Source organism: Chinchilla lanigera, unplaced genomic scaffold (assembly GCF_000276665.1).
Source record: "Chinchilla lanigera isolate Chin_1 unplaced genomic scaffold, ChiLan1.0 scaffold00010, whole genome shotgun sequence".
Classification (NCBI taxonomy): domain Eukaryota; kingdom Metazoa; phylum Chordata; class Mammalia; order Rodentia; family Chinchillidae; genus Chinchilla; species Chinchilla lanigera.
This window is the reverse complement of record NW_004955411.1, coordinates 15,932,068-15,950,656: the sequence shown is the minus strand read 5'-3', so window position 1 is coordinate 15,950,656 and position 18,589 is coordinate 15,932,068. Positions and strand designations below refer to the sequence as shown.

Genomic DNA, 18,589 nt, shown 5'->3' with positions numbered 1-18,589 from the left:
TTACAAATGGTGCTGGAAAAACTGGCTTCCCATATGCCAAAGACATACACTCTCACCATACACTAAACTAATATTGAAGTGGGTCAAAGATCTAAATATTAAAACAGAAACACTAAATCTGCTGGATGATAGAGTAGGTAGAATTCTTGAAGACATAGGTGGAGGCAAAGACTTTATGAACAAAACCCCAATCACTCAGGAAATAGCACAAAGAATCAACAACTGTGGTCTCATCCTATTAAAAAGCTTTTGCACAACAAAAGAAGCCACCAACAGAGTGAAGAGACAATGTACAGAGTGGGAGAAAATTTCTTGTCAGCTGCTCCTCAGACAAAGAGCTAGTATCTAAAATATATATAGAACTCAAAAAAATCAGACCCCCAAAATTTAAAGACCCTATCCAAAAGTAGATATCTGAAATGAACAGACACTTCTCAGACAAAGAAGTAGAAATGATGAATATATGAAAAAATGTTCAATATCCCTGGTCATTCAAGAAATATAAATAAAAACAATGCTAAGATTCCACCTCACTCCAGAAAGAATGGCTTTTATCAAGAAATCAACCAATAAAAATGCTGGTGGTGTTGTGGGGAAAAGGAACCCTTTTCCACTATTGGTGGGAGCGTAAACTGGTGCAACCACTGTGGAAATCAGGGTGCAGATTCGTCAAAAAACTAGTTTGTGGTTCCATTTGACTCAGGTATTCCTCTTCTTGGAATCTTCCCCCAAAGAATTAAAAGCATCATACCACAGCAATGTATGTATACCCATGTTTATAGCAGTACAGTTTATAAAAGCTAAATCTTAGAAACAGTCCAAATATCCATCAACTAATGAACAGATGAAGAAATTGTGGTATTTTTATATAACAGAGTACTACTCTGCCCTAAAGGATAAGCTTGAGATATTTCTAGGTAAGTAGATTCACCTTGAGACCATAGTCTGAAGTGAAATAATACACACCTATTCAAATATCACGTGGTTTCTCTGGAGAGAAACCAAAAGTATAAATAAGGACTAAAATATATAATACATATTGTGAACTAAGAAAATGTTCAAATGGGAAGGGGAACTAGAAGTGGGCAAAGGAAGGGAGAAGGAAAAAATGGAAATAATGCTTCTGTAAATAAGGAGGGGAAGAGGGGTCAAAGTAAGGGGAGGGAAAGGGGAAAAAGAATCAAGATATATCATGTACAGGTTCAAATTGTATATGATGAATGTCATCATTATGTATATCTAAAATGTATCAACAAAATTAACTTAAAAAAGAGTTTACGTATTAGGGACCCCTGGAGTCCCCAATTTCCTGCAAGGTGCTATGGTGCACGGCAGAAAGAAAGAGCAAGAGACAAAGAGCAATGCAGTGGGGATCTGGGATGGCCAGCGTTCACGGGGAACAAAGGCCATGAAGCAGCCAGAACCTCAGTATTTATTGCTTACACATAGGCCAGGGATTTAGATGAAAGGGTTGCGGCTGAACGCACGGGGGAAAATGCGTACGCAGGCACAGCTTGTAAGAGAAAGAACAAAGCATTCTTGTGTGAGGAACAGGGCAGCCAGATTCAGGTTGTGGTTAAACAGTAACCTGTTTTGTAGTCAGTTCTGGGAAGGAATTTTCTCTGGAGTCACGCAGGCCTTAACAGAGATGTTATCTCACATCTCAGCCCCACAGTGTCACTGCCCGCTTCTCCGGGCTCAGCTGCGGCTCCTGGCAAGGAGCAATGCTAGCCCAACACACCACCTGCTTGCTTCCAAGAAGACAAGTACACAGCCTCGGCCAGACTAGCTATTCAAACCGAAAGGCAATCACCTCCATACAGCCTGTACGGCTCACAAACACAATCAGATTTGGGTCTGCGGGAGGGCGACATGGTGCTCCTCCACATCGCATCAACCAAAAGCTTTGAGTATGGACTTTATCTTACTTTTCTTCTTTCATCCAGTGCTTAGAAACAGGCATTGTTCAACAAAAGTTCATTGAACCTGAAAGTTGATATTATAACAGTTAAAATGTCAAAAAAATATTCATAAATTACTTTGGGGTATTGTGAGAGATCAAAACGCTTTAGGTTTACACAAGTAATCGTAAATCCAACACATGCTCTTTTTTTTTTTTTTTTTTTTTGGTTTTTTCTCCGGTACTGGGAACCGAACTCATGACCTTGCGCTTGCCAGGCAGGCGCTTTGCCACTGAGCTAAATCCCCAGCCCCCCACATGCTCTCTTGTATACTAAATTCCAGAGCACTTAATGAGTCCTACAGAGAGAAGTAATTTAAGGGATAATTTTCCTGAGAGGCTCATATGAGAATTTAAGACTAAATAGCAGTTCACAGATTTTAAGAGGAAGCTTAACATTAGCTATACTCAATCTTAGGGGGCAGACAACAGTAATTAATAGCATGGTTTGAACAACCACAGTTTGAAAATCAAAAATTCAAAATGCTCCAAAATGTAAAACATTTTGAACACCAACATGGCAGAAACAGGAAATTCCATAACTGACCTCGTGTGATGCATTGTAGTTAAAACACAAAAGATTTTGTACAAAATTAATTACTCCAGGCTTTTTGTAGAAATGTATATGAAACAATGGAATTTTGTGGTTAGACTTGGATCCAATCCTTAAGAGATATTATGTATACGCAAATATTTTAAAATCCAAAAATATCCAAAATCCAAAACACTTCTTATCCCAAGTATTTTAGATAAGGAATACTCAACCTAAAACAATTAATTCTTTTAATATAGGTCCTACTCTTATGCCTGCTCAAAATTAACTCACTACAGAGTTAATTTCCAATTTGTAGTTATATTTAGACCACTAATTTAGATTTACCTTTTTAAAGTCTATTAATTTAACATAATCCTAAACTGGTATTTGAGAAAAAGGCGTTCCATACAGGGTATGAAAAATGAAGTTATAAAAACATGTAATCAGGACACTTCCATAAGAACAAAGACACCAGAAGCAGGACCACTTAGACCTCTAGTTGCGCAAGAGATAGCAGCATTTACAAAGTTAAAACCTGTCTTGTGACCCCTATGTGTCCACAAAGCTATTTCATTCACTGCTTTACTGCACACAGTTACCTCCTACTGCCCAGAACATGACACTCCCACCCTTGACCACCCTGGTCTGCCTTACGTAACTAAACTTCCCCATCCCTTCAGCATTTCTCTACCGTCCCTCTACTGGACTCACTAACCTGCAAGGTCAAGTAGACTCGCTGGCTGCTGTTGTGCTCCAGAACAGCTGAAGTCTAGACTCGCTTGCTGCAGAGAAGGGAGGACTCTGTACTTTTCAGGAAATCTGTTGTCTGGTGATTTCTCTAGAAATGGCTCCCCGAACAAAAGTATTCCACGTCTCCTTTCTAGAACAAAGAATTGGATGAAACACGCCGGAAGTGGTGCCAAAAGTCTGTTTCAAAATGAGGGGTGAAGGGATAAGGAAGAACTAGCTCTGCTGAGCAAACTTAGGCCCAACAGAGAGAGAAAAGGATGAAAAGTAACAACAAAAGTACATCTCGCCTCTGGGGACATCTCTATCATGGCATCTACATCTCACGGCACCTCCTCGTGGCACCTCACGAGCAGTCCTACATAGGGGTCCTGAGAGCTACCTCGTGCTGCCCTGGGGTCTTGTAATTTACAGGTCCTGCTTATTTCCCCAGCCAGCTTTGCCATGTCCTATCTGCTATTTCAAAGCCGTTTCTTCACCAACATGTCCAGACTCATACAAGATGGCATCAAAATGCTGTGTGATCAAGCCACCACCCTATAAAATCAGGCCTTGTCCTGGACCCTTCCTAGCTGGCTGACCCCTTCCTGAGCTCCTGGCTCAAATCCTTCTTGGACCTACTGTTTCAATACTCCTATTCACATTTGCCCCTTGTCTCTTCCAGACCCTGTCTAGCTTCACCCAAACACAAATGTTTCGGTCGCTTTTCAAGTGGTCACTGCCGTTCCTCACCAGTAGTTGGTATCAGCCCCACAACTTCGCCCCCAATGCGGCTTGAAGCAGCTCAGTGAGCACCCACGCTTGCATACCCAACTCCTTACCCTGTTCATTGCCCGTAAAAGGTCCGAGAAATGATAGGTCTGACTCCCACTTTGTTCCCAGCTGCCCGGGTCCCTGAGCTCCGAGAACAATCACAGCCTGTCCTACATCCTGCAGCCTAGGTAAAGGAGCACCCGGGACAACTACACATTAGCCACTGGTATGACGACCAGTTGCCTCATGACAGTTGCTATGCACCTCGTCTCATCTCACTGATTCTTGCCCTCAGCCTACAATAAAAGGTCACTTAATATACTTGAGGCAGACGTTTCCTCTCGTAGCCACTGCAGGGAGGTCTCAGAACCTCAAATCTGGACTGGCTGAGTTTTACTGGGTCATCACCGTTTACCTAACAAGTAACAAAAAGTCTTACTCAGCAGGGATGGTGGCACAGGCCTGTAATCTCAGAACTCGGGAGCAGAGGTGAAGGGCTGCAAATCTGAGCCTGGCACGGGCAGTTAGTGACATCCCAACTCAAAATAAAAATAAAGGGCTGGAGATGCGGTAAGTGCAAAGGCCTTGGTTTCAATCCCCAGTACTATTTTAAAAAGTGTTTGTCAGTGGGGTACAGTCACACATAGCTGTAATCTCAGCTACTCCAGAAGCTGAGGCAGGTGGATTGCCGAATTCAAGGTAAGCTTATGTAACTCAGCTAGAGCCTGTCTCAAAAAGTAAAAAGGGTTGGGTGTAGTTCAGTGGCAGAACTCTTTGCCTAGTATGTGTGGGGCCCTGGGTTCAATTCGCAGTGCTATAGAAAAAAAGTCTTTTTTTGTAAACTCTTCAAAATAAACATTCATCTTTTAAGAATAGAGAACCACACCTGGTGTGGTGGTACAAACCTCTAATCCCAGCTATTCAGAAAGTGGAGACAGGATTGTGAGACTGAGGCCAAACTTGACAATATAGTGAGACCTTGTCCCAAAAATCTGAGTGAATGAAGGAATGAACTGAGCCAGGCATGGGGGTGCATGCCTATAATCCTACCACTCAGGAGGCTGAGGCAGGAGCATCACCTAGCAAGATCCTGTTTTTAAAAAAAGGAATAAAGAGTTAAATAGAACCTTTATCTAAAAGGGTCACATGTAATCTAGCACTTCTTTCCTTACATTCTAGAATCTTTGAAAATTTAATCCACAATGTGAAGACCAATGAACAATGGTAACCTAAGCTAAGTGTGTTAATGGAAGTTTAACAGTCACTTCGGAAACAAATCTTTAAAGTAAAAGGGTAGCCGGGGGTATAGCTCAGTGGCACAGTGCCTGCCTGGAAAGCTCAGGATCCTGAGTTTGATTCCCAGTACCAAAAAACAAAACAACAAAACCAAAGTACAAGGGTAAAGAAATTTATTCCAAAAGAAAAGCTATAATTACAAAAGAAGCAGTCTCCTAAATTTGAATGACATCATGAAGATCAGCTGTAGTTCATGCCTAAGGATACAGGAATTTACTCCAGAATTCATGTATTTTATACTTCTAGTTGTAACACAGCTTGATAAACTCATTGGTATAAGAAAAGTAAAAAAAAAGACTTTTAAAAAAATCAATTATATGAAATAACAGTTAACGTAAAATGTCGAAGATTAAAAAGCCATACTTCTAGACAGTACAGATTAGCAGTTCAACTTTGATACGATAAATCTGTGACCATATTCTGAAGGATAAATCCATTTACAATGGTTGTCTATCCACAGACAGTGGTTTGCATGCAGGATCAAGTTCTAAATGTGATATAAAGAGTTAGACAACTGCTTGCACAGAGGAAAATCCTAGGGCAGCAGGGTAACTGTATCCTAGTGTGACCCAAAGGTTAAATGAGGACAAGAAACTTTTACTGTATATTACAAAACTGCTAGTGAACTATATTAATCAAGGCCAACATGTCAGGACATCTAAATTCCTTTCTTTGGTGTTTTCAATACAGAACCTTTAAATTTTATCCCAGGGTAAAATCTGATATGACATAAAGAGAAATAGGTTTTATTTTACTACAAAGAATAAGAGCTGAGGGGCTGGGGATTTAGCTCAGCGGCAAAGTGCCTGCCTGGCAAGTGCAAGGTCGTGAGTTCGGTTCCCGGTACCGGAGAAAAACAAAAAACAAAAAACAAACAAACAAAAAAAGAATAAGAGCTGGCAAGCTTTTCCCTTAAGGGCAGATAATAAATATTTTATGTTTTCTAGGTTACCCTGATCAGTCTGTTGCTTTGGTTTTGTTTTACAATCTTTAAAAATATAAAAACTATTCTTAGCACACTGATTAAGAAAAGAAAGTAGGCTGTTTGTTTAATCAAGCTGTTATCTACAGACTCCAACATAGAAGAAGAGCAATTCTTAACTAACCCTTCCAGAGACAACCCCTCTCTTTCTTGGAAATTTAAGTAATTTCAGATAGAGCAGGAAGTAGGGGGTATCTGAACACTGTCAGGAGAGGTGACCTCACCTAACTTTCCAAGTGGCAACCTGGCAGATCAGGGGGCCCAAATGACTTGCCGGCACCTACGAAGACAAATGCATACTTTCCTTCCTCTTTCACTTCTGTCCAAGACCTCCACTTACAATAAAGTACATCAGAGCTTTAATTGCAGCATAAAATATGTTTCACCAGGTATGTTTTCACATTCTTTTATCATGTTCAAGAAATTCACCCTAAGGAGCCATGAAAAACTTTTAATTTTTAATAAATACTGGGCTAGCATGAGACTTCAGGAGGCTCAGGGTTCTGTGCGGTCAGGCGAGCCAGGTGGGCTTTCGAATGGAAGGCACTGAGGGCCAGGGATGTAGCTCAGTGGCACAGCGCCTGCCTGGCAAGTGCGAGATCCTGAGTTCGATTCCTGGTACCTCCGCCAAAAAAATTCTAAACAACGAGTGGAAGGCACTACTGGGGACACTGAAGACTTCAGAGAGCAAAGTAGATGCAGCCTGTGCTCCTCTTTCAAGTCCTCCTAGAGCGTCCTGGGTTGCCACGCTCACACCGTAGAGGGAGACTGCAATCCCGTTGGGCTGAAGTTGTTTTCTGTTACCACACGTTGCATTTAATGTCTTCTTAGAGTTAGCTACATGTAAAAAAACAGCATTCTCATTTTCCTTCAAATGGTAAATGAAAGTTTAGTCTCTGTACCCAAGGTTCTACTTGTGTCTCATAAGCATTTCTGATTAAAAGTCTACTTTTATTACAAATGAAGAGTTCTTCTAAACCAAATCAATGATAGTCAATTATCTGAAATAAACTTTGCCTAAATTTAGAACATGAACTTTAGAACTACTTTAGAGAATATGTTTACCACTCCTACCATGAAATTCTTTCGTACGTGTCAATACAAGGTTTGAAGTTGTTTGAACCTTTACAAATATACAACATATAAATTTATAAAACATTCTCAGTGATAAATCATATATCATCCAGCTTGGTTAGGAAATGGTATCACATACTCCTGAAATACCACAATTCCAGCAAGTATAGACTTGCGAATATTTTCATTTTAGATATGTGTTTTCTCTACATCTTGTCCTTACTTATCACATAAAAAAGTCTGCTGCCATTAAGATTGAAAAATAAACATTTTCATTAAAAAGATTAAAGAAAAAATTATCACTTTCTCTTAATGATTCATAAATGACTTCCAAGTCTTCCTTTCATTCTACTGTATTTAAAAACTCTTCTTCTTGAAGTTTCAATTTAAAGTCTTCTCTGATTTTTTCCAGCAGCCCTGGTTTAAAAATAACATCCAATGCAGTCATTGCCAGAGCTTTGGCCACACGTAAAGCATAGAACTGAGCTTCTTGTGATCCTAAAAGAGAAAAAATGAATTAAAGTATCCCCATAGTTACTAAAGATTAATTTAATTCCTCAAGTTATCTCTCAATATCTAAATCGCCTCTCCAAGTAGGTAGTGAAATAAGAAAGCTACTGCCGGGGGAAAAAGCACACACCAAACATTCATGTCTGAACCTTACCTGCCGCTTCTGTGTATTGTTCAGTGTGATTCAATGCATCAGATCCAATGTAAAAATATGGATGAATTCCAGGAACCACAAAAGTAACATTTCCAAAATCAGTAGATCCTTGGAATACACAAAGTGCAAAACAGATTATTTGGTGAAATACTTTTTTTTTTTTTTTTCTCCGGTACCGGGAACCGAACTCACGACCTTGCGCTTGCTAGGCAGGCACTTTTGCCACTGAGCTAAATCCCCAGCCCCCTTGGTGAAATACTTTTGAACGATGAAATTATAACCAGAAGCCTGTACTCAGCTATAGTTCTCTGCCCTGTTAGACCTAAAGAAGTGAACTTCTTGGCCAGGCATGGTAGCGCACACCTGTAATCCCAGCACTTGGGAGGCTGAGGCAGGAGGATCACTGTGAGTTTGAGGCCAGCCTGAGCTGCAAAGTGAGTTCAACGCCAGCCTAAACTGCAGAGTGAAACCCTCTCTCAAAAAGACACCCACACTCACACAAGAAATGAACTTCTTAGAGAGCTGTCCGTGTGCTCATGCTCTCGCTGCCTCCCCTTCCGCTGCTTTGCTTCCACCTCCACCGCTGGCCCACAGCTCCTTGGACAGTCTCCCGGGACCTGCCTGCCCACCCAACAGCTACGCTCACTTGCCTCCCGGTAGCACTCCACCGTTGCCTGCTCCTTTTCCTCTCATCTGTGAATGCTGATGGCCCTTCCTTTCTCTGTCTCGGGACAGCCTCCTCTGACCATGAAGCGTTACTTATTCAAAGCTCAATTCCAGGCCCCTTTCTTTTCTTAAACTTCATTTTTTCTGGAGATTCTGTCCGTGAGTATTGCTTCAAATAACCACCAACTCAAATTAAGTAATTCTTAGCCTCTTTTAAGCTCCATGCTTGTACATCTAATTGCCAACCTGGTATCTTTTGTTGGATGTAAGTATTTCAAACATATCTGTTGCAGTCAGGTTCACAAAAGAAACAAAACAGGAAACATATTTTATAAGATTATTTTGTAAGAGTTACCCAAAGAGTCACAGAGAGTGCAGGAAATCTGTCCACACACTAAAGACCTACAGAATCCAGCTGAGGGCCTGGATCCCATGACAATGTCCTCCATGATTCCAGCTAAAGACCTAGAGCCCATCACAGTGCCCCCTACGAGTCCAACTGGAGGCCAAGGACTCATGACAATGTCTCACACAAGTCTGTTTTCGCGGATCTGCACTGGGAAGGCCTAAAGGTCAGCGGTGGAAGCTAGAAAGTCTGTGCTAGCAGGTTGAGGAATCCACACTGCGGCCAGGAAGCGATGCTCACATGACGCTCAAAAGTAACAACCCGAGTTCCCCCAAAAGGTACCACAGCCATCCTCAGTGACGACGACAATAAGAACACCTGAATTTGTATTAGGAAAGCCAGCACAACAAGCTTCTCCAGGAGACCGGCAGAGCACCATCTTCCCCTCCAGAGCCAGGAAGCGATGCTCAAAGTAAGGACCAGAGCTCCCATGAAAGAACTACAGCCATTCCCAGTGACAACAAAGTCCCGAGCTCCTTCGATGATGAGAACAGCAACATTCCTATCAGGAAGGCCAGCATGACAAGGTCCTCCATGTTCCTAACAGCATCTCTTCCTCTTTTCCAGGTCTGCCTCTTATGCTGCTGGCAACAATCCTCAGGTGGGCCTCCCACACCCAGCACCACACTGCTCCACTTCAGCTGGGTGTTATGAGTTGACCACCAGTTGTCAATCCACCACAATATCCAAACTAATTCATGATCTCTCTGCCTACTTCCTCTGTCCACTTGTTAGCAATACTTTTCAAATAGTTCAGAATCATAACACTTCTCATCACCTTCACACCTGTCTTCCTTTCCTAAGCGGTCCACGTTAGATCATTTCTTCCTGAACTAATGTAATGGTCTCCTAATTGGTCTAGCAGCATCTACTCCATCTGCTAATATTTTTTTCAATCTTACACAGTCTGACTCCATTCACCTTTCTAACTTGATCTCATAACAAGCTCGCACTTCGCCTCTAGCATCCAGCTGCTCCAGACCCTCATCATGCCCTGCCCCCCCCCAGACCTTGCACAGGTACCCTGTCTTTACCAACATTATTCCTTACTGTTCAAATACAGGTTCAACACCATATCCTTGGAGAAGCTTTACTTTTTACCTCCCTCGTAAGGCCAAGCTGCCCTAGCAAAGGCTGTCACAGAATTGTACTGACTTCCTAATTTATAGTACTTTTCTGTTTTAGTTTTCCATTCATTGAATTATTAGTTAATGCCTGTCTTACACACCAGATCAACAGGCTCAATAAGGTAAGCAATGTATTTTAAATCATCATGCATCTAGCCTTTTACGTGACTGACATTAATATTTGTTGAGTACATTCTAGTAAAGACAAATCCCTATGTCCACTCAGTGTATATTTACAGAATGCTTACGCATCAAACATTGCCAGGCAAAGCTAGACTACACAAGAATAAGTAGTAAGGGAATGAAAGCAAAATATGTTTTGATAGCAGCTAACATTTATCTAGAATTAATATGTTCTAAACATAATTCTACATGCTATTCTCATTAATATTTTGAACAGTTCTCATTTTACAAAGGAGGAAACCCAGGTTTACAGACATTAACTAATGTGCCCATGGTCTCATAGTTACCAGTTATGTGGTAAAGGCAGACCAAGACCAGGCTTTGAGGCTCTATAGAAGCGGACCACTTTAGGAAACATTCACTAAGCACTTCGTGCCAGAAATGGCTCCATACGCTGGGCATACACAAGATAGTAGAGCACCGACAACATGGACAAAAGCCTACTGCATATTTTAGCATCTTACTTGTGGACCTGACCCCAGCCTGGAAATCGCAGCCAAGCACAGCCTTTTTTTTTTTTTTTGAGACAGGGTCTTGCTATGTAGTCCAGGCCGGACTTGAACTGACTATGTAGCCCAGGCTGGCCTCAAACTTACTGTGATCTTCCTACGTCAGCCTCTCAAGTGCTGGGATTATAGGCATGTGCCACCCTCTTTTTGCTACTGTTTTGTCTATTTTATATATAAGGCAAACCCTGGCTGAATCTGACCACATTTTTCCCTGCCTATAGCTAGAATGCACAAACATGCCAGGGGATAAGTGCGGAACCATGAAATTGCCTTGACAACTAATTCACGATCTTTAGTACTGAACTGAATTCTCAATGCTGTTTAGGAAATGCGTGTGCGCATATACACACCCCTCTGATGTCCCTGGCCAACTCCTCTTCATAGCAATTCTCTAGCAGTCCTCCAGCCAACCACCTCAAGGTTCACCATGTACTACCAACAGCTTCTTCAGGAGGATGTCTCTCAACTCCTGCCCTCCTTCCTAAATATTTACCTGCACCTACTTTTGACAAGCATTTCTTTTAAAAATCTACTGCATGTCTCCCACAAGTTTGCATCTGTTCTATTTTACTTTAAAGCTAACTTTCTTGAAGAAGAAGACTCTTTGCTAGCTCCACTGTCTCAATAAACAATAAATACAATAGGTAAAAAAGTCAGATTTTGCATCTGGTCTCACCCAGCGTTCAACTGTGTCTTCCAGACCATCCATAAATTTCTTATTGCTAGTCCAATACAGACCACACTTACGTTATTCAGTCTCTTCAGCACCTGACATATTTATTCCTGTTCTAGAAGTTCTCTACTCCTTTGGTTTCCATGACTCCCCTCTTCCCTCACTATCTGGCTTTCTCTGATTACTCTGTCTCCTTCTCAAGATCCTTTCTTTGCCGTATCATAAATGCTACTGATGCCAATATTTCACTTTGGGCATCTTCTTCCTCTGTGAACTCAGACAATCTCATTAACACCAGTCTTCAATTACATCCACATATTAACAATTCATAAACCTCCACTCTAGACATCTTTCAGAGTTCCAGACTCAAACGTGCTAGGCTGATGAACTGTTCCACTTAGAAATTACATAAGCACCTCAAATTTAACATGCTAACTATATACCAACCCGCCTGGTCCAGGTCCGTTCTTGAATTACTTTTCTCAGTGAATGACAATGACACACCATGTTTATCACCAAGTCCTTTGAGGTCTACTTCATTAATATTTATTATATTTAGGAGATATATCCCTAACTTCCAAATGGATTAGTAATAATATACTTAGAAAAGGAAATAAATCTAAAATAAACCCAAGTACGATTATTTAAATTCTAATAACCATCTGTTACTCCTCAGAATTTGAAAATGCCCCAGATAACTATGTACTTAATAACCTGTTTATAGTGATGACTGAGAACAAATTAAAATTCTATTTCCCATTTTATTATTTTACTTCAAAATTAGAAGTGAATTTAAATGCTAGGAACATTTAAATGTAGACCAAAAAGTGGGTTGGCTGTTGCTCAAAACAAATGTTAATCTGACATTTTATACTCACTGAAGAGTATACTAGCTTCTTTCCTCTGCCTATGAAGTTTGTGAAAATACCATTTAAAACATCAGCAGTACCTCCTCACCTCCAACCATTAATCAAAACCATTTGACCAAAGATGGCATTTTTCTCCCTCAAATAGCTCAATAAATAAAAGAATTTAATTACCTGAAGGGCCATTCAATATTTTATCTTCTGAAATGAACTCTATACCCAGTTTTTTTCCATTCTCCATATAAGTTTTCCATAGGGTCTTATTGGGAAGAACATTGTAGTAATCGTGTGCTCCACCTTTAATTTCTACCTAATAAAAATTACAAAACAGATTTTGAAATAAAAAAACTAAAATTAAGTAATTTCAAACAAGGGCTCATGTTCAAACAGGGAGAGATGTTAAGAGTGGGCGCTTCCCCATCCAGATATAAATTCTCTGAAATCCCTTACTTTAAAATGCATATTTTGTATTTTTTATAAAGAGAGATCATAAAACTCTATCTTCTTATATATGCACCAAACCTTATAATGTCATCAAGCTCTACACTTCTACAAGTGCCAACTTCAATCATCTAAAAAGGGTTTGGGAGAACCCAGAAACTTCAATTTTGATACAAGCACCCCAAGTAATTTCTTGATACAGATGGTCAAAAAATCACCACTTTGTGAGGAACACTGTTCTCGGTTTCATCTTGAAAAGAAAGAAATTGTGCATTACAAACATGCAGCATTCAAACAGACACTGACACCACCGCCTGGTCTGAAAGGGACCCTGAGAAATACAAAAGCCTCACAATGAAGAAGAGGCAGTAATGGTCGTCACTTATTAATTCAAGTGTATGAAAACACAGAAGCAGTTTATGTACGTCTAGTTACACACAGTGATAGGCTTAATTGTGATCAAATCAAAATGGGCACTGTTCTCTCAAACTAGATACCAAAAAAGTCAGCAAAAATTAATCATAAAATAACAGAGTTCACATCTATCTATTCTTGGCACTATCTAAGGTAGAAACAATGCCAACCTAATCAGACCTTACAAGTCAGTCAAAATGTAAGAAATTATTAAAAGCCTTTTAAAAATATAGATTCAAATCTAACAACAATAAGCTCTACACTCAAGGAATATTGTACATTTTCAGCTATTAGCTATTAGTTTAATATGTATTTGATTGTAGTTTGTATCTCGATTCTCCCTCCCCTAAGCTTCATGCACTTACAGGTAGGGCTTTTCAGAGCTAGTGGGACTTAGCGTATATAATACTGGGATTAAGAGTGTGTGGCACTAAGTTAGTCCACTGATTGGTTTAGCATAGTTTCAGGTATAGACAATAGGAAGGCCTACCCTGGGTGTGAGTGGCACCATCCAAAAGGCTGGTAGCCTGAATGGAATAAAAGGGAAAGGGAGGCTTGCTGCCGCCGCCACTTCCTGTCTACCCTGCCATGGACTGTTTCTCCTCTGCCACCCCCCTCTCCCCTACCACCTTGCCTTACAGCCAGTCAACGATGAATTAAAGTCTCTATAAACTGTGAGCTGAAGTAAACCTTTCTTCCTTTAACTTATGGGTACTGGATATCTTTTCCCAGCAATGAAAAGTAACTAATACAATTTTATAAGTAAATATTTAAAATACTGAACATAAAGTGTCTTAGTTACTTTTCTCATTGCTGAGACAAAATATCTGACACCCACAAGTTAAGGGAGGAAAGGTTTATTTTGCTCACAGTTTGTGGAAGTTTCAGTCCATAATCCACTGGCTCCAAAGCAGGATGACACACAGTAAAGGGTTAACAGTTTATGGTGGCAGAACACAGCAAAAGCAACAACCAGAGAGAGCAAGACAAGCTTCTTTCTGTCCCTGATGTAGTTTCCCGTCTACTGGGATTAGGGCAGTGCCAATCAAATTGATGTGTTGATCCAGAAGCCACCCACGTTTAATCCCAGCATTGCATTATGAATCAATCAAATGCTCTGGAAAAGCCCACCCCCCATAACTGCATGAGGCTTTGGGGGGACATCTGGAGACAGACCACAACATAAAATTTTACGTTCTTATCTTTGCTGACTACACTCTCTGAGAGCTCCGACTCTGTCCTTCACATATCTGAAAGTATTACAATCATCCTTCAAATCTCAATTCAGATGTAGTCTTCCATGAGACCTTCCTCTTAGCAGGACCAGAACACAGCTTTCCCATCTCAGATCCTTCCTGCCATTTACTATGCTATTCCTAGAACACTTAACATACACTGTCTGGGAGTTACTGCTACTGTGAGACAATGCTATGTTAATAAATCACACTTCACTAGACCAGTAAGTACAGGAAAATCTAAGTAATACCTATGAAGGCTGGGCTCTAACTTCTTCACAATGTCTGATTTAACTCTCACTAGAACCCTAAGATAGATAATGGTATTATCTCGATGTTTTTAAGTAAGAAAACAGAGGTCCAGAGATAGTAAATGCTTCTAAAGGCTACAGAATTAGCAAGGCTGAGACACAGGTACAAGATCTTATCTCTCCAGCTAAACTAAGTGCAAGATTCTTATTTTACATAATTCTAAAACTTATCCTACTTTATATCATATAGTCTGATACTTAAATATTACTGAATTTACTGTTCAACTCAACAGAACATTGTGACTACCTTCTGTGTCTATTTTAACTTCCATTCCAGCCAGCCATAAGTGTTTATACACTTTCCGTATCACTACATCAAAAACAGCTTTTGTAGATTTTGTCATAAAGCTTTCTATCTAGGCACTACCGTATATGAAGCAATTCTAAAAGTGTATCTGCCAATACACAAGGATATACCTGCAAAAAGGCAGGGGTTCTAGTGCAACAGTAACCACATCCAAATTATTGTAATTACTGTATAAATAAAGTGACCTATAGTTTTCATATTGCAGACATTGAATAAGATGCATAATAATTAAAGACATTCACATTATTCAGCCAACTATTTTGCATATTTGAGACATCATTAACAAACATAAGGCCCTGGGTTCAACCTCCAGCACCAAAGGCAACAACAAAAACCATTACCCAAATGAAAAAGAGGTAACTTAGGTTTCAGTCTAACTTAATGTAAACAGCCCCAATCCACATATATACCTCTGATTATAATTAACTCTGAAAAGTTCTTACTGTACAGCCTGTGGCCAAAGCTGCAGCTCTGAAGCAATCTTCTGCCTTTTTAGTCAAATCTCGAAGTTCTTTCATTGAGGGTGCACGGAAGTAATAAATTAATTCAGAATAAGAGGGAATGATATTGGGCTTTACACCACCATTTTTTATTATACCTATAAAAAGAACCAAATTACTGGAATTAAGCTCGGTGATTGTTATTTTAAGCTTAAATATACTCAAATAAAAAAATTTAAATTTATTAGCTTTACTAATATACTAATTAAAGATATTGACATGTTGTACAAATTAATACAGAGGATGATTATTTTCCAAATAGGAAAAAAATTGACTATATTTTTTGACTCTCTCTAAATTATCTAGATTGTAAGGAATCTAGATAATGTCCAGAAATTATAAAGGAGGTGTGTGACATAGCTGAGGACCAGAGAGCTTGCCTAGTATGTGTGAGGCCCTGGGCCTGATCCCAGCACTACCAAAAAAACCCCCAAAAATCCCACAAAGTTATAATCTAGATAGGAAGCAGGTAAAATTCCATTACAGACTAACTTTAGCCTACAGCAAATCAGATAAAGAAAGAATAGTTATATATAACAGTTTCCTAAATCATAAGAAATAAACTAAAAAATAAAATTTGTACCTTCGAGATACTACTTTATTACTGCATTTATATTATGGTGATACACATAATTTTAAATTATTTTATTCAGAATTTAATAGCACTCTGGTTTTAAATAAAACCAGTAATCACTACATCTTAGGTTGAGGAAATGACAAAACCTTGTCATTGTTAAGACAGGGGAAAATCAATTTCAACTTTTAAATACCCACAGAAAGAATGTAGCTACCTACATAAAAACTTTTATATATTAATGTACAACAGTCCTGTCTTCCTATCCATATATAAACGTCGTAGTAGCTGGTCACATCATTCTCTGAAAATATGATTAAATTTTTTAAAATATTCATATGAAGCACATAAATTATTTCCAAGTGTTTTTTTAAAAAATCAAGTATTACATAATTATATTTCATTGAAATATATTAAACACCATCTGTTTTGCGAAGTATTTGACATTCATACCATGAGCTCTCCAGGCTGGTTTCATTTGCTGTCTTAACACAGATAGGTTGTTGTAGGCAAGAACTGCAGCATCTAAGGCATTTACTCCTTCCCAAGGGTAAGCAGCAGCATGAGATGCCTTTCCATAGTATTTCACAGTCACACTAGGAAAAACATCATCTGAAATTACTTTCTCCAGTATCCCTAACGTAAAAAAAAATCCAGCTGGGCATGGTGGCATACACCTGTAATCCCAGCACTCAGGAGGCTGAAGCAGGAGGATCACTCGGAGTTTGAGGCCAGCCTGGCCTGTGTAGAGAGTTTAAGGCCAGCCTGAACTACACGTTTCAAAAACAAAACAAAATCCAAGGAGAATTACTGTTATTCAAAAATAATTGATTGCTAAAATTTTGATTTACAAGTCACTTATAGCAAAAGCACTGTAATTCATTTATGTTATACTTTATACTTTTATTATGTAACAGCATGCCTGATACAAAGAAAGCATTCCAAACAAAGAGAAAGGGAATTTTGCTCAACCTTCTGCAGGTTAAATAGTACACAAAAGAAGAATCTTGTCTTCTTTTACACTGTATTATGATGGTTCTTTAAGTCTACAAAACTGCTGATAATTCTGTCTTAAGGAAGGAAGGTCAGAAGACAAAAAGTGACATTTGAAATTAAGACAATGTCTGAAAATCAGATTATACTCACAATGGTATTCAAATTCTATATTCTGGCTCAGGGAATAATTTATCCTCTTTGTCAAGAACCAAATTAAAGTAAATAAAATGGAGAGGTACATTTTCTTTCCAACTGTTTCTTACAAATCTTTTCAGTTACAAAGGCAATTTCATTTCAAAGGACAGCTATTTTCCAAAAGTCATCTTACTTTTCAGAGTTCAAAATAGACTGTAACTGTCAATATTTTTTGTTTTTTAATTTTTTTGTTTTCTTTGTTTTGTTTATTTTTGGCTGTATCAGGGACTGAACCCAGGGGCTTCACACCAAGCTACAGCCCCAGTCCTTTTATCTTGAGACAGGGTCCCCCCACTGTCTAGGTGGGGCTCACTCTCAATCCACCTGCCTCAGCCTCCTAGTGTGCTTGGATTACAGGGTATGGCACCATGCTGAGATAACTACATTATTCCTATGTTTTAGGGTATTATTTTAATAGTCCATTTCTGATAAAAGCCAAAAGTCATCCAGTGTAAGTCAAGATACCGTATCAACTTTCAACTTACTTTTTGTTTTTGTTTTTTTTATATATGGGGTCTTACGATATTTCCCAGGTTAGTTTTGAACTCATGACCTCAAGTAATCCTCCCACTTCCTGAGTAGCTGAGATTACAGGTACATGCTACTGTGCCAAACTCAATTTACTTTTTAACCGTGTAAACGTGAAAATTTAATCTCTGACTTAGACATAGAAGCACTCCACAGCCTGTCTTCCACTAAGAAGGTTATCTTCAGCTTGATTACGTACTCATGTTCAGCCACATCTAGTAGATAAGCAGCATTCTCTTGGGATGGATGGGCCATAAAAACAACATCCAGGTTCTTAAAAGCACCTGCTTCAATTAAATCAATCTTGCCACCCCCATCCTCTTCTGCAGGGGTTCCCAAGACGATTACCTAGAAAGAAATACCTGTATCAGAGCAAAACAACAACCAAAAGTCCTAGTAGGAAAATATCAAACAGGTTCCCTGACGTATGCATCCACAATCTACATCAAAGCCTTTAAACTATGGATAGAGGTTTTGTTCTATGTTTCTACAGCTGGTGTACACGTACAATTATTATACTAATTTGGTGCAAAGAATGAACTAGAACATTTCCCCAATTTTTTAACAGCAAAAATTTTTAAAAAAGAAACGAATACTTAGTTCTTCAAAATTTGTTAGGATTTATACCTTAAGGCTTACTCACGGCT

At 39.3% G+C, this 18,589-nt stretch overlaps 1 protein-coding gene and 1 long non-coding RNA gene across 2 annotated transcripts in view; both read right to left on the bottom strand.

Annotated features, from left to right (window-relative positions):
• LOC106147819 overlaps window positions 1-4,160 on the bottom strand; it is a 15,171-nt gene extending 11,011 nt beyond the window's left edge. The window contains exons 1-2 of the long non-coding RNA XR_001232803.1: window positions 4,064-4,160; window positions 3,211-3,375 (exon numbers count right to left, since the gene is read on the bottom strand). This is a non-coding gene — a long non-coding RNA (uncharacterized LOC106147819). The remainder of the gene's footprint in view (window positions 1-3,210; window positions 3,376-4,063) is intronic.
• Window positions 4,161-6,710: 2,550 nt separating this feature from the next.
• Pm20d2 (peptidase M20 domain containing 2) lies at window positions 6,711-18,290 on the bottom strand (the record flags this gene model as incomplete). Its single annotated transcript, XM_013510884.1, is given in 6 exon segments — window positions 6,711-7,845; window positions 8,012-8,119; window positions 12,616-12,751; window positions 15,593-15,747; window positions 16,677-16,819; window positions 18,142-18,290. Coding segments are annotated over 6 exon segments (846 nt in total), but the record flags the coding sequence as incomplete, so codon positions are not given.
• Between the last annotated feature and the right edge of the window lie 299 nt (window positions 18,291-18,589).